The 15,545-nt window shown below is 50.6% G+C and overlaps 1 protein-coding gene across 1 annotated transcript in view; it reads right to left on the reverse strand.

Moving 5' to 3' along the window:
* The window catches only part of tmx3b (thioredoxin related transmembrane protein 3b), a 21,964-nt gene extending 13,410 nt beyond the window's left edge, over positions 1-8,554 (reverse strand). The window contains exons 1-5 of the mRNA XM_079601760.1: positions 8,393-8,554; positions 8,251-8,311; positions 7,381-7,420; positions 7,158-7,281; positions 1,553-1,598 (exon numbers count right to left, since the gene is read on the reverse strand). Of these exons, the coding sequence (XP_079457886.1) occupies positions 1,553-1,598; positions 7,158-7,281; positions 7,381-7,420; positions 8,251-8,311; positions 8,393-8,492 (371 nt within the window). The 5' untranslated portion in view covers positions 8,493-8,554. The remainder of the gene's footprint in view (positions 1-1,552; positions 1,599-7,157; positions 7,282-7,380; positions 7,421-8,250; positions 8,312-8,392) is intronic.
* Between the last annotated feature and the right edge of the window lie 6,991 nt (positions 8,555-15,545).

Consider the following 15,545-nt stretch of genomic DNA (forward strand, 5'->3'; position numbering starts at 1 on the left):
TAACGCTCAAGTGCTGAGCGCTCTGCGTTTTTTACAGGTCGCCAAGAGTTGTAGAATGTTCAACTTTGGGTAAAACGCAGCGCTCATCACTGTCACTTTTTAGCCAACCGTCCAATCACAGTGGAGGAGGGGCGGGACTAATACCACACGGACCAACGGATATTCTGTATCATAGCAACGATGCGTCTCAACTGAAAAAAAAAACTGCGCTGCCAAAACGCTCTCAAGCGCCCACAGCTCGCCGTCTTCAGCAGAGCGCCTAGCGTCTTCAGCAGAGCGCCTAGCGTCTTCAGCAGAGCGCCTAGCGTCTTCAGCAGAGCGCCTAGCGTCTTCAGCAGAGCGCCTAGCGTCTTCAGCAGAGCGCCTAGCGTCTTCAGCAGAGCGCCTAGCGTCTTCAGCAGAGCGCCTAGCGTCTTCAGCAGAGCGCCTAGCGTCTTCAGCAGAGCGCCTAGCGTCTTCAGCAGAGCGCCTAGCGTCTTCAGCAGAGCGCCTAGCGTCTTCAGCAGAACTAAAACCGCTTTGGTGGACACGTTTTAGCCGTTTTGCAGCATTTTGGATATTCTAAAAATGCCTCGTCCATTTAGGGAGGCGCTCGCAGCGCAGGCTCGCAAACCCATAGCCAGCGCAAACCTAGCAGGGCTACAGAACCCGCGTTTCAACAGTAGTTCCGCATACATTAATTAATTTGCACGCGACTATTAAAATAATTGCCTTCTGCATTTTTGTTTTGTTTTTCCCTCCATTGTACCGAACTCTTACCGAACCATGACAGTGTACCGCTCCACCCCTAGTGTGATGTATAACTATTGGTCGATGTCTCGCTCTGGAGGAGGGCATATGCAAATATATTTGCCAGTGTGACATCACAGATATCCCAATATCAAAACAAGCTGTTTTTGGAGCTTGAATTAATAAATGCTGTGTTTATAATGAGGAGACAGAGATGGAGACTCCAGAAGAAGTGACACATGTAGAAGAACAGGACGTCTCTGATCGGTTAGTTTATGAAGCTGATGTGGAGTTAGCTATCTTCAATTAGCATATTCTGTCATGCTAATCTATAAACCGCTCGTATAGGAACTGTTGTGAGATGCTAAAGTTTGAGCGGACTCTCAGATGTGCTCGACTACAGCAACTCTTCTCTCCTCAACATGTTGTGTTCAGGGGGCGGGGCTTATGTGTTCAGGGGGCGGGGCTTATGTACAGTTTAGGGTTGTGATGTCACTAACGGGAGGAATGTGGTGTAGTTCCAGCCGTGTGTTGTGTCCTTTTCTTTAAACGCAAATATCTCCCTTTGCTGTGAACTTTGAGTGTTGTAACTGTGCAGATGTTGTTTATGATCACACAGCAACATTACACACTAACTACAGTTAGAACAGTCAAATCATACTCAACCACCGCTTTAATGTATGAACCCTGCAGGATGGGTTAATGGTACTAATGCCTCTTATATCTCAAAAGATGTCATGATTTTAAGATCAATTAGCTGCCAAACTCTTCAACTTTGAACACATAGATTATAACATGTTAATAATGAAGGGGACAGACTCACAGTTTAATGGTGGGATATCCTCGCACGCCGAACTCGGACGCCATTCCTGCATCAACACATCAACAGCCAGTCACATGACACGCAATACTGTAATCAACACATCAACAGCCAGTCCCATGACACGCAATACTGTAATCAACACATCAACAGCCAGTCACAGGACACGCAATACTGTAATCAACACATCAACAGCCAGTCACATGACACGCAATACTGTAATCAACCGGTCAACATTGCAGTGGGGTTTCCCAGAGACCGTATATAAGCTGGACACAGTAGATGTGACGTGTGTCTGACAGCTGTCAGTCTTCTAGTAGCTGTGCCGAGAGGAACCTGACTCACTCCCGTCCGAGTCTCGCGTGAGCATTAGCTGTGCATGAGCTAGCAGCAGGAGCAGCTTCATCTCTCTCTGTGGGCTTCTGCCTGGACTTTATCAGACGTTATGCTCCACGCCGGTCTGTACGGTAATCTCCGTGAGCTTCTCCGTCGGTCTGTACGGTAATCTCCGTGAGCTTCTCCGCCGGTCTGTACGGTAATCTCCGTGAGCTTCTCTGTCGGTCTGTACGGTAATCTCCGTGAGCTTCTCCGTCGGTCTGTACGGTAATCTCCGTGAGCTTCTCCGCCGGTCTGTACGGTAATCTCCGCGAGCTTCTCCGCCGGTCTGTACGGTAATCTCCGTGAGCTTCTCCGCCGGTCTGTACGGTAATCTCCGCGAGCTTCTCCGTCGGTCTGTACGGTAATCTCCGCGAGCTTCTCCGCCGGTCTGTACGGTAATCTCCGCGAGCTTCTCCGCCGGTCTGTACGGTAATCTCCGCGAGCTTCTCCGCCGGTCTGTACGGTAATCTCCAAGAGCTTCTCTGTCGGTCTGTACGGTAATCTCCGTGAGCTTCTCCGCCGGTCTGTACGGTAATCTCCAAGAGCTTCTCCGTCGGTCTGTACGGTAATCTCCAAGAGCTTCTCCGTCGGTCTGTACGGTAATCTCCAAGAGCTTCTCCGTCGGTCTGTACGGTAATCTCCAAGAGCTTCTCCGTCGGTCTGTACGGTAATCTCCGTGAGCTTCTCCGTCGGTCTGTACGGTAATCTCCAAGAGCTTCTCCGTCGGTCTGTACGGTAATCTCCGTGAGCTTCTCCGCCGGTCTGTACGGTAATCTCCAAGAGCTTCTCTGCCGGTCTGTACGGTAATCTCCGCGAGCTTCTCCATCGGTCTGTACGGTAATCTCCGTGAGCTTCTCCGTCGGTCTGTACGGTAATCTCCAAGAGCTTCTCCGTCGGTCTGTACGGTAATCTCCGCGAGCTTCTCCGCCGGTCTGTACGGTAATCTCCGTGAGCTTCTCCGCCGGTCTGTACGGTAATCTCCAAGAGCTTCTCCGTCGGTCTGTACGGTAATCTCCGTGAGCTTCTCCGCCGGTCTGTACGGTAATCTCCGCGAGCTTCTCCGCCGGTCTGTACGGTAATCTCCAAGAGCTTCTCTGTCGGTCTGTACGGTAATCTCCGTGAGCTTCTCCGCCGGTCTGTACGGTAATCTCCAAGAGCTTCTCCGTCGGTCTGTACGGTAATCTCCAAGAGCTTCTCCGTCGGTCTGTACGGTAATCTCCAAGAGCTTCTCCGTCGGTCTGTACGGTAATCTCCAAGAGCTTCTCCGTCGGTCTGTACGGTAATCTCCGTGAGCTTCTCCGTCGGTCTGTACGGTAATCTCTGCGAGCTTCTCCGTCGGTCTGTACGGTAATCTCCGTGAGCTTCTCCGTCGGTCTGTACGGTAATCTCCAAGAGCTTCTCCGTCGGTCTGTACGGTAATCTCCGCGAGCTTCTCCGCCGGTCTGTACGGTAATCTCCGTGAGCTTCTCCGCCGGTCTGTACGGTAATCTCCAAGAGCTTCTCCGTCGGTCTGTACGGTAATCTCCGTGAGCTTCTCCGCCGGTCTGTACGGTAATCTCCGCGAGCTTCTCCGCCGGTCTGTACGGTAATCTCCAAGAGCTTCTCTGTCGGTCTGTACGGTAATCTCCGTGAGCTTCTCCGCCGGTCTGTACGGTAATCTCCAAGAGCTTCTCCGTCGGTCTGTACGGTAATCTCCAAGAGCTTCTCCGTCGGTCTGTACGGTAATCTCCAAGAGCTTCTCCGTCGGTCTGTACGGTAATCTCCAAGAGCTTCTCCGTCGGTCTGTACGGTAATCTCCGTGAGCTTCTCCGTCGGTCTGTACGGTAATCTCCGTGAGCTTCTCCGTCGGTCTGTACGGTAATCTCTGCGAGCTTCTCCGTCGGTCTGTACGGTAATCTCTGCGAGCTTCTCCGTCGGTCTGTACGGTAATCTTCGTGAGCTTCTCCGCCGGTCTGTACGGTAATCTCTCGACGGCGCGACAGAGTCGCGTGGTTATGATGCAATCGTTAGCCTATTTTTACATGGCTTCTACGGGGCCATAACGTAAGACACAAGGTAATGGAGCCTTTCTACACTGTGGTGTTTCTTTAGGAATAAATAATGGACAATTGGAGTATTTAAACGCCTCAGATGTAGTTATCCGCTGTCAGAGTGACGCCGGAATGAACGGGAGTCAGCGGAGCGCTAACAGCAGGAGATGCTCTGCTAGCCAGTGGCGGCGGCGCGGGGAGGCTTCGGGTCCGGCGGATGATCATGTGATCGTGTTCTCCTCGTGTGTGTTCTGCTGCTGAGAGACGCAGGTCCGCCTCAGGGGATGCAGACGGGGAGAGGACGGAGCAGTGTTAGCTCTCTTCAGTTTCACATGCTCATGCAGAACCGTTTCCTCTTCAGTCTCTCTCCTCCTGATAACGAGTGTTCCTGTAGATGTGCAAGCGCTCAGACCCGCGGGCCGGAAGTCACACCCTTCTCTGCTGTACTCATGTGTTCTTCAGTTCTTGTGTTATTATGAACTGTTCAATTACTCACTTACTCCCGCTGTGATATATCGCCAATGAAAACCAACTCCAAACCTATTCCTTTTTAATGTCAATCACTTTTTAACTAAAACTTGTGTGTGTATGTATGTGTATGTGTGTGTGTGTGTGTGTGTGTGTGTGTGTGTGTATGTATGTGTATGTGTGTGTGTGTATGTGTATGTGTATGTAAGTGTATGTCAGACCTGCCAACCTTGAAGGCATTTTATGATGCCCCCCCCCCTTGTTATAAAAGAAATAAAAGTAAACTGAGGACATTCTTTGTAAATAAATAAATCAAAACATTAAATAAATGTGCAAAACCAGCAGTTATCAATATCAAAATTAGTTATTATGAGCACTATAAGTCCAAGTTATCTTTTTTTATCTGATAGAATAAAAACAGAACAAATTATGATACACCACACACACACACACACTAGCAAAATTCATTCAAAGGATACATGCAATTTACATTAAAATACATTGTTTGGCTCATCACTAGTACCTAGATTACAAAAAAATAGTATTACTGTGTAGAGGAATGGAGTGGATGAATGGCAGTACATGTATTGAAACAAATGTTGTCTTATATCCTGTCCAATATTTTGTGCCCATATTTTTGTTAGTCTAACCAATAGGAGGCGGAGTGAGCTAATACATAGGCCTAAGTAGTAATGTTAAAGATGAGAGTCAGACCAGGTTACACTTAGCCTTCTGAATTACACTGCGCAAACCAAAAGTAATACTAACCCACTGGAGGAAGAAGGGTTGGTTCTCCACAAAACATAAAATATACATTTTTTCGTGTTCGCATTTATGAGGAAAAAACAATGTTAGGGGCGTGACAGTTCTCCGTTACGGACATGACCGCTCTGAAAGCGGCACTAACTGCACAAACAGAAAGCACAAAGCCTTTCTTTAAAGTGAATTTCGTTTTGTATACATTTTATCTTACTTTTAATCCATGTTTCATCAAGCAATTGTCTGGATTGAATAAATAAGAAGTAAACAAGAAAACAAGAGATAATCACGACACGGAGGCGCCGGCGTCAACTCACGTTAGAGCTCTCCTCATAAAGCAACCGAAACTCAGCGTCTACTTGACTCGCATACCTGTCTAGCTGCTACTTTTAAACAGAACAATTCAAAACGAAAGAAAACAGACTCTCTGCTTATGTAATCCGTATAAAATGTGCATTTCTTTCTGGCGCCTTCACTACTGCGAAGATCGCGAGACAGCATCTTCAACTTCATCTTTTCAGCCGACACGACACTGATACAGGAAACACTTGTTTATTAATAAACAATCTTTCTATATTTGACATTATTTGTAATCATTACTTTTGCCGGTTCTTTGCGACAGCTTTTAGGTGCGTTATTGGCTAGGTATCTTATCCGGTTAGTTTGGCTTGCTTGAGGCACTGAATTGAGCGCTGATCGCGAAGCATGTAAACAAGAGGGGTAGGTGGGCGGCGGGTTAACATGCAGCGCTCTGATTGGCCGAAAGCTTTTCACTCCACTTAAACACTGTGGCTCAGCGGCAGAATCAGCATCATAGATTGCATAGAAACTGAAATCGGCGAAATGCGAGAAGCAACAAAATGCGTACCTAGAGAGCAGCCAATCGTACTTATGGTTCAAAATGCGTGCCGAGTACGAAAAATGTGTACATGTTGGCAGGTATGGTATGTATAGCCGCGTTTCCACCGAAATTACCCGGAACAATTTGTCCCAGGAACTTTATTTGCCCCAGACCGGTTGCTCTCTGTGTTTACACCGCGGTCTAAAGTCCCGGGGAGTATAAACTGCTCGACGCTCCTCCAGTCTGGACACACAGTCATCAGGTTTGAGCGCCACATTTATAAGTATGGAGCAGATTGAAGCTGTGCTGCAGGTGTTTGTGATGTATTGGTTTACTAACGAGGTAATTAATGGCAGAAAAGAGACGAGCGCTGATACTAAAGCATGTTCTGAACGCTCGTAATGCTAGATATAAAATCAGACGATGCGGAGATTGACCGTGAGACGGCTGGGACGAACGCGCAGAACATTTCCTGTTACACAAATACGCTTAATAAAGCCTGAACCTCGTCGTCGGTCCAGCTGCGTGTTTATTAAATTAAATTCCATATTTGCAGACAGACTCTCACTGCATGAAGCCATGAACCACAATAGATTTTTAAAAATGCCGGTTAAAATAGAATGAGCGATGCTCATGAATGCTGCGTGGAGTCATCCAATCAAAATGCGGCGTGAACAACCAATCAGCATGTTCAGCGCACAAGTCCCGCCCCCGAACGTTCCTGAACTTTTGAAAAGCTCTACCTCGCCAGCAGGGACTTTCGGAGGGGGAAATATTTACCCGGAACTTCATTTAGACCCTGATCCTGCGGTGTAAACACACGAGCACCAGCCCACAGTTCCCAGTTCCTGCGGTGTAAACACACGAGCACCAGCCCACAGCTCCCAGTTCCTGGGGAAAGTTCCCGCGGTGGAAACGGCTTATGTGTTTGTATGTGTGTGTGCGTCAGGAGACTCAGTGTGTGTCAAGAGACTCAGTGTGTGTCAAGAGACTCAGTGTGTGTCAGGAGACTCAGTGTGTGTCAAGAGACTCAGTGTGTGTCAGGAGACTCAGTGTGTGTGTGTGTGTGTGTGTGTGTGTGTGTGTGTGTGTGTGTGTGTGTGTGTGTGTGTGTGTGTGTGAGATCGATCACCTGAGTATGCAGTGGCGTCCATCTTCCCTACTCGCACCGGCGACCCGGAGTGTGTGAGTTCTGCTCCGACCTCCTGCCAGACCGGCTCCAGCTTCTTACAGTATCCACACCACGGGGCATAGAACTACACACACACACACACACACACACACACACACACACAGCTCAGAAACACACACACACACACACTACAGTAACATCATCTGCAGGATGGGTCACTCACATCCACCAGCCAGACGTCATCCATCCGGTTCTCCTTAAACCTGCGGGAAACACACACACACACACACACACACACACACACACACACACACACACACACACACACACACACACACACACACACACACACACACACACACACACACACACAGCCTGAATGATGATCATATAAAGCGCTCGAGTCTCTTCAGAAGAACTGGATCTATTGCTCCATTAATAAGGATGTATCAGTCCGTCTCTTTATGGTCGTCTCGAAGCGTCAGAGTTTATACGAGTCTGTCAGTGTCTGTCTTCGAGAGAACGGAGTAACGACAGACTTTCAGCTTCGGCTGATTTATCTTATAATGATGATGATGAGCGTCTCGTCCTGCGACTCGCTTCAAGAAGACGTCTCAGTCCAGAACATCTCAGTCCAGAACATCTCAGTCCAGAACATCTCAGTCCAGAACATCTCATCTCAGTCCAGAACATCTCAGTCCAGAACATCTCAGTCCAACATCTCATCTCAGTCCAGAACATAAAACTACTTGTCAAGTAATTTCATTTTAAACAATGCAAACTGTAATCATGAGCTTTATGGTGGAATTACGCATTAAAGCACAATATGGTTCTTAAAGCAAGATATTAGCAGAAACACAAGATAAAACACATATATATTTATCAAACGCAGATATTAATCATGCATCTGTCATGTGATCATACAGATATTAATGCATCAGATCATCATAAACACACCTTAACTTTTCTACACTTTCTTTCAAATTACAATACACTCAGACTGTTTCAGGAAAGCCTTACATTTGTCGACATTTCTCATAAATATTGTTCACCTCATGAAAATGAATAAAAATAACAAGACGGACTATCTTACATGTCATCGAGATCCTGCACATGAGCCACGAGCAGCGGACTGAGGAGAAGACAGGAGAAAACTGCAAACACACAATCACACAGTGCCTTCATGATGATGATACCTCAGATATGATCATGAGTTATGAATAAAGCATCGGTACCTGCGGTGAGCAGCGCCATGACTGCGCGCGGGAAGGAGGAAAAGAAGAAAAAGAAGAAGAGCATCAACAGGAAGTGCAGACAGTAGTGGAGCCCGCGCATGCGCACTGAGCTGACGCTGACGCCGCGATGCTGACGCCACGCTGGCCGCGTCTCAATCCGTCGCGCGTGCTTCCTGCATAGTGGACGACACACACACTACACAGAGAATGTGTTTTCTTACTGAAACCAGACACATGTGCAAATAAACAGGCATCAGAGAAACACACTCACCAGACAGAGCTTGAACATCTGATATGTCATGTTTATGTCATGTTTATGACAATTTATGTTGTCTTGGTGATGTCAAGTTGTTATGACACAGACAGGCTATGATTGGTTTATGCCAAGTTGTCATAACAAAGACATCTCAAACAATGTCATATTTGCATTAAAAATGTAATAATTGAGCGAATGACACCTAATGGCAGTTGTCATAAACATGCATAAACCTCCTTCATATCCATGACGTGTGTGGTGTGTGTGTCATGGTTGTGAAGTGTCGTGTCTTACACACACCGCTTCCAGTAAAGTGCCACCAACTAAATCTATTCAAGGACGAGTGGAGGCTTGCCTCATCTCATATATCTGGAGCCGTGTTTCTGAGGCGCAGCTGGATCATGGAGATCATGAACATTTATTGACTGGACTTCATCTGAACCGTCACGTTAATCACATCATTGAGGGACTAGTGTTAGTCTGTGTGTGTGTGTGTGTGTGTGTGTGTGTGTGCAACAGTGATGAAGTGTGTGAACAGGCACTAGAGGGCAGCAGAGTCATTATAATGACAGATGAACATCTGTATTGTGTTGCACATCTGCCTCCTTCACTCAGGCCTTCAGAGGCTCACACACACACACACACACACACACACACACACACACACACACACACACACGCACGCGCACACACACACACACACACACACACACACACTCGCGCACGCACACACACACACACACACACACACACACACACACACACACACACACACACTCGCGCACGCACACACACACACACACACACACACACACGCACGCGCACACACACACACACACACACACACGCACACACTCGCGCACGCACACACACACACACACACACACACACACACACACACACACACAAACACAGGCTGACCCCCAGACAACACAGAGTACTGTTGATATGAAACAAATTCTGAATTCAAATTATGTCCATTTTATTACGATATTCAAACAATAAATACAGTTTTGGCGCTTGCAGTGTGACGTGCAGATCGTGACATATCTTATAGTTAATAGTTCATAAACAGGAATGAACAATAGTTATGTTGAAAGAGACAGCACAACTTACACTCATAATATCGACCAATCAGTGTTTTTAACCGGGTCAATAAAACAGAATAATGTCACACACCGATATATCGACCTCAGGAAACTCATTTATATAATATGTGCACTATATTCCCTAATACATTTTTACTAGTATCATTGACATATTATAACGTTGTATTAAAAACCCCATTATATTTAATTGAGCTGTTATTTCTAACCTTTAATAATAATAATAATAATAATAATACTAGCTGACGGCTCTGTATGTTTACAGCATGAGATCTTTTTTTCCTTCAGCACTGGTGAACTGGTGAACTGGTAACTTACGGTCGGGGGGGGGGGGTGAACTGGTGAACTGGTAACTTACGGTCGGGGGGGGGGGTGAACTGGTGAACTGGTGAACTGGTAATTTACGGTCGGGGGGGGGGTGAACTGGTGAACTGGTAACTTACGGTCGGGGGGGGTGCACTGGTGAACTGGTAACTCACGGTCGGGGGGGGTGCACTGGTGAACTGGTAACTCACGGTCGGGGGGGGGGGGGGGTGCACTGGTGAACTGGTAACTCACGGTCGGGGGGGGGGGGTGCACTGGTGAACTGGTAACTCACGGTCGGGGGGGGGGGGTGCACTGGTGAACTGGTAACTCACGGTCGGGGGGGGGGGGGGGGTGCACTGGTGAACTGGTAACTCACGGCCGGGGGGGGGGGGGGGGGTGCACTGGTGAACTGGTAACTCACGGTCGGGGGGGGGGGGGTGCACTGGTGAACTGGTAACTCACGGTCGGGGGGGGGGGGGTGCACTGGTGAACTGGTAACTCACGGTCGGGGGGGGGGGGGGGTGGTGCACTGGTGAACTGGTAACTCACGGTCGGGGGGGGGGGGGGGGCACTGGTGCTGAAGAGGCTGTCATAGAGGAAAGAGAAAAGTGAGGACAGCTGACAAAACATAAACGTGATTCCTTAAAGTCTCTGTAAACACATTATACATGTATGGCTGAGAACATGTTACAAACACTGTGAACTGTGTAGAGCTGTGGAGTTTAACATGAGATCGGCAGAAACTGTGTGTTATGTACCCTTTAAAAACTGAGCTATTGCAATATTGCATATTACTTTACAGCAATCATCAGTGATTCTTGTCTTTTATTTCCACCGTAGCAAAATTGCAAATGTCTAGGAAAAATCCTGGAAAATGATTGATGAAAAAGAGTGGGAACTCTGGTTTTGTGTCTTTGAAAGTTACATATTAACTTTATAATGTGACCCGCTGGCCGTTCATGTTTTATATGTTTTATCCAAAGTGATTTACGACTGAGGACTACAGCGAGCGGGTCATCGTGAAGAGGCAAAACCAGCGCAAGAAGTGCTCAACACACACACGATCAGCCTCAACACACACGATCAGCCTCAACACACACGATCAGCCTCAACACACACGATCAGCCTCAACACACAAGTGCTCAACACACACGATCAGCCTCAACACACACGATCAGCCTCAACACACACACGATCAGCCTCAACACACAAGTGCTCAACACACACGATCAGCCTCAACACACACGATCAGCCTCAACACACAAGTGCTCAACACACACGATCAGCCTCAACACACAAGTGCTCAACACACACGATCAGCCTCAACACACACGATCAGCCTCAACACACACGATCAGCCTCAACACACACACGATCAGCCTCAACACACAAGTGCTCAACACACACGATCAGCCTCAACACACAAGTGCTCAACACACACGATCAGCCTCAACACACACGATCAGCCTCAACACACAAGTGCTCAACACACACGATCAGCCTCAACACACACACGATCAGCCTCAACACACACGATCAGCCTCAACACACACACGATCAGCCTCAACACACACGATCAGCCTCAACACACACGATCAGCCTCAACACACACGATCAGCCTCAACACACAAGTGCTCAACACACACGATCAGCCTCAACACACAAGTGCTCAACACACACGATCAGCCTCAACACACAAGTGCTCAACACACACGATCAGCCTCAACACACACGATCAGCCTCAACACACACGATCAGCCTCAACACACACACGATCAGCCTCAACACACAAGTGCTCAACACACACGATCAGCCTCAACACACAAGTGCTCAACACACACGATCAGCCTCAACACACAAGTGCTCGACACACACGATCAGCATTGCTCAGAGTAGCAGAAGCCAGACAAGGGAGGATTAAAGGAAAAGGAAAGATATTTTATTCATGTTTTATCCCGGAAGAGCTGAGTTTTCAGCTGCCTGTTGAATGTAGTGAGTGACTCTGCCACCGGGCGAGGGTGAGGAGATCGTTCAGCAGGGACCCGTGAGCGAGCATGTTCTGGAGAGGGACTCTGTGTTTCTCAGTGACGGACCCACGCGCCGCCGCTCGCTGGCCGATCGCAGGCCGGGATGTGGACTCTAGGAGCGAGGGGACGCAGGAGAGCGGAGCCGGTGGCCGATCGCAGGCCGGGATGTGGACTCTAGGAGCGAGGGGACGCAGGAGAGCGGAGCCGGTGGCCGATCGCAGGCCGGGGTGTGGACTCTAGGAGCGAGGGGACGCAGGAGAGCGGAGCCGGTGGCCGATCGCAGGCCGGGGTGTGGACTCTAGGAGCGAGGGGACGCAGGAGAGCGGAGCCGGTGGCCGATCGCAGGCCGGGGTGTGGACTCTAGGAGCGAGGGGACGCAGGAGAGTGGAGCCGGTGGCCGATCGCAGGCCGGGGTGTGGACTCTAGGAGCGAGGGGACGCAGGAGAGCGGAGCCGGTGGCCGATCGCAGGCCGGGATGTGGACTCTAGGAGCGAGGGGACGCAGGAGAGCGGAGCCGGTGGCCGATCGCAGGCCGGGGTGTGGACTCTAGGAGCGAGGGGACGCAGGAGAGTGGAGCCGGTGGCCGATCGCAGGCCGGGGTGTGGACTCTAGGAGCGAGGGGACGCAGGAGAGTGGAGCCGGTGGCCGATCGCAGGCCGGGGTGTGGACTCTAGGAGCGAGGGGACGCAGGAGAGTGGAGCCGGTGGCCGATCGCAGGCCGGGATGTGGACTCTAGGAGCGAGGGGACGCAGGAGAGCGGAGCCGGTGGTCGATCGCAGGCCGGGATGTGGACTCTAGGAGCGAGGGGACGCAGGAGAGCGGAGCCGGTGGCCGATCGCAGGCCGGGATGTGGACTCTAGGAGCGAGGGGACGCAGGAGAGCGGAGCCGGTGGCCGATCGCAGGCCGGGATGTGGACTCTAGGAGCGAGGGGACGCAGGAGAGTGGAGCCGGTGGCCGATCGCAGGCCGGGATGTGGACTCTAGGAGCGAGGGGACGCAGGAGAGCGGAGCCGGTGGCCGATCGCAGGCCGGGGTGTGGACTCTAGGAGCGAGGGGACGCAGGAGAGCGGAGCCGGTGGCCGATCGCAGGCCGGGGTGTGGACTCTAGGAGCGAGGGGACGCAGGAGAGCGGAGCCGGTGGTCGATCGCAGGCCGGGATGTGGACTCTAGGAGCGAGGGGACGCAGGAGAGTGGAGCCGGTGGCCGATCGCAGGCCGGGATGTGGACTCTAGGAGCGAGGGGACGCAGGAGAGCGGAGCCGGTGGCCGATCGCAGGCCGGGGTGTGGACTCTAGGAGCGAGGGGACGCAGGAGAGCGGAGCCGGTGGCCGATCGCAGGCCGGGGTGTGGACTCTAGGAGCGAGGGGACGCAGGAGAGTGGAGCCGGTGGCCGATCGCAGGCCGGGATGTGGACTCTAGGAGCGAGGGGACGCAGGAGAGCGGAGCCGGTGGTCGATCGCAGGCCGGGATGTGGACTCTAGGAGCGAGGGGACGCAGGAGAGCGGAGCCGGTGGCCGATCGCAGGCCGGGGTGTGGACTCTAGGAGCGAGGGGACGCAGGAGAGCGGAGCCGGTGGCCGATCGCAGGCCGGGGTGTGGACTCTAGGAGCGAGGGGACGCAGGAGAGTGGAGCCGGTGGCCGATCGCAGGCCGGGATGTGGACTCTAGGAGCGAGGGGACGCAGGAGAGCGGAGCCGGTGGTCGATCGCAGGCCGGGATGTGGACTCTAGGAGCGAGGGGACGCAGGAGAGCGGAGCCGGTGGCCGATCGCAGGCCGGGGTGTGGACTCTAGGAGCGAGGGGACGCAGGAGAGCGGAGCCGGTGGCCGATCGCAGGCCGGGGTGTGGACTCTAGGAGCGAGGGGACGCAGGAGAGTGGAGCCGGTGGCCGATCGCAGGCCGGGATGTGGACTCTAGGAGCGAGGGGACGCAGGAGAGTGGAGCCGGTGGTCGATCGCAGGCCGGGATGTGGACTCTAGGAGCGAGGGGACGCAGGAGAGCGGAGCCGGTGGCCGATCGCAGGCCGGGATGTGGACTCTAGGAGCGAGGGGACGCAGGAGAGCGGAGCCGGTGGCCGATCGCAGGCTGGGATGTGGACTCTAGGAGCGAGGGGACGCAGGAGAGTGGAGCCGGTGGCCGATCGCAGGCCGGGGTGTGGACTCTAGGAGCGAGGGGACGCAGGAGAGCGGAGCCGGTGGCCGATCGCAGGCTGGGATGTGGACTCTAGGAGCGAGGGGACGCAGGAGAGCGGAGCCGGTGGCCGATCGCAGGCCGGGATGTGGACTCTAGGAGCGAGGGGACGCAGGAGAGCGGAGCCGGTGGCCGATCGCAGGCTGGGATGTGGACTCTAGGAGCGAGGGGACGCAGGAGAGCGGAGCCGGTGGCCGATCGCAGGCTGGGATGTGGACTCTAGGAGCGAGGGGACGCAGGAGAGCGGAGCCGGTGGTCGATCTGTGAGCGTCTGAGAGATGGACAGAGGAGTGGCGTGGGCTCGTTGGAGACCCTAACCCTTTCTGGGTCATTAGAAGAGGTTCAGTTTTTTTTTTAGTTTTTTTTTTTATTAATCGTTTATTCCAGGCAATAGCACAAAAAAAATAAAAATAAAGGTAGACAATATGGTACAAATCTACGGAGCCCCTAAAGGGACCTTTGCAAAAATAAAAATATAAAGACTATCGTGTGCTCACGAGAAACTATTGCGTGCGCACGAGAAACTATTGCGTGCGCACGAGAATATGGAAGTAAAATAATGACAAATGTTTTTGAAATAAAAAAGCCTGTTGAATTGCACTACTTGAAAAAAATATGTATTGCATTAACCATGCTTGCATTTTAATGCATTGTATTTTTAGGGCTTGCATTTTTATGGGCTGAAATTCAACATGGTTGTATATTTAAGCTGTGAATATTTCAATTCAAAACATTTCAAACACATTTTCATTCATAAAAATTCAATAATCCATTTTCACCTTTCATATTTCACTTCCAAAATATTCAAACTGTTTAAAAATACAACCTATAATATTCAACAGGCAATTTTCGGTCCACTTTATTTCGCTTTACAAATTCGCTTCCACAAATTCAGTGGTTCAAATTCGACAGTAAATTCAACATTGACATCCAGGAACTGCAGGAAAAGCAGTAGATTACCGAGCATACTCTCCATCTGCTGTTAATCGATCTCACCAGCAGGGGGTGCAAGCGCGTGTTGTTGACGAAGACCAGAGCAACAGTTAGAGCAAGCCATTCATTCATTCAAACACTGATTTATAGAAATGTAGGTGTATTTGTGATTATTATGAGGGCTGCTTTTATGTTTAATTCAGTGTCTTCACGGTCCCTGTGTAGCCTACATGCATCTCTCTACCGTGAACGAGATTATAATGTTATTCCCCCGATGCTGATGTTATGTTACATTTGAGGTAGACATATTTATCTTGGTTGTTCAACTTTAGTTGCCT

Source organism: Phoxinus phoxinus (assembly GCF_949152265.1).
Source record: "Phoxinus phoxinus genome assembly, chromosome: 24".
In the NCBI taxonomy this organism is placed as follows: Eukaryota; Metazoa; Chordata; class Actinopteri; order Cypriniformes; family Leuciscidae; genus Phoxinus; species Phoxinus phoxinus.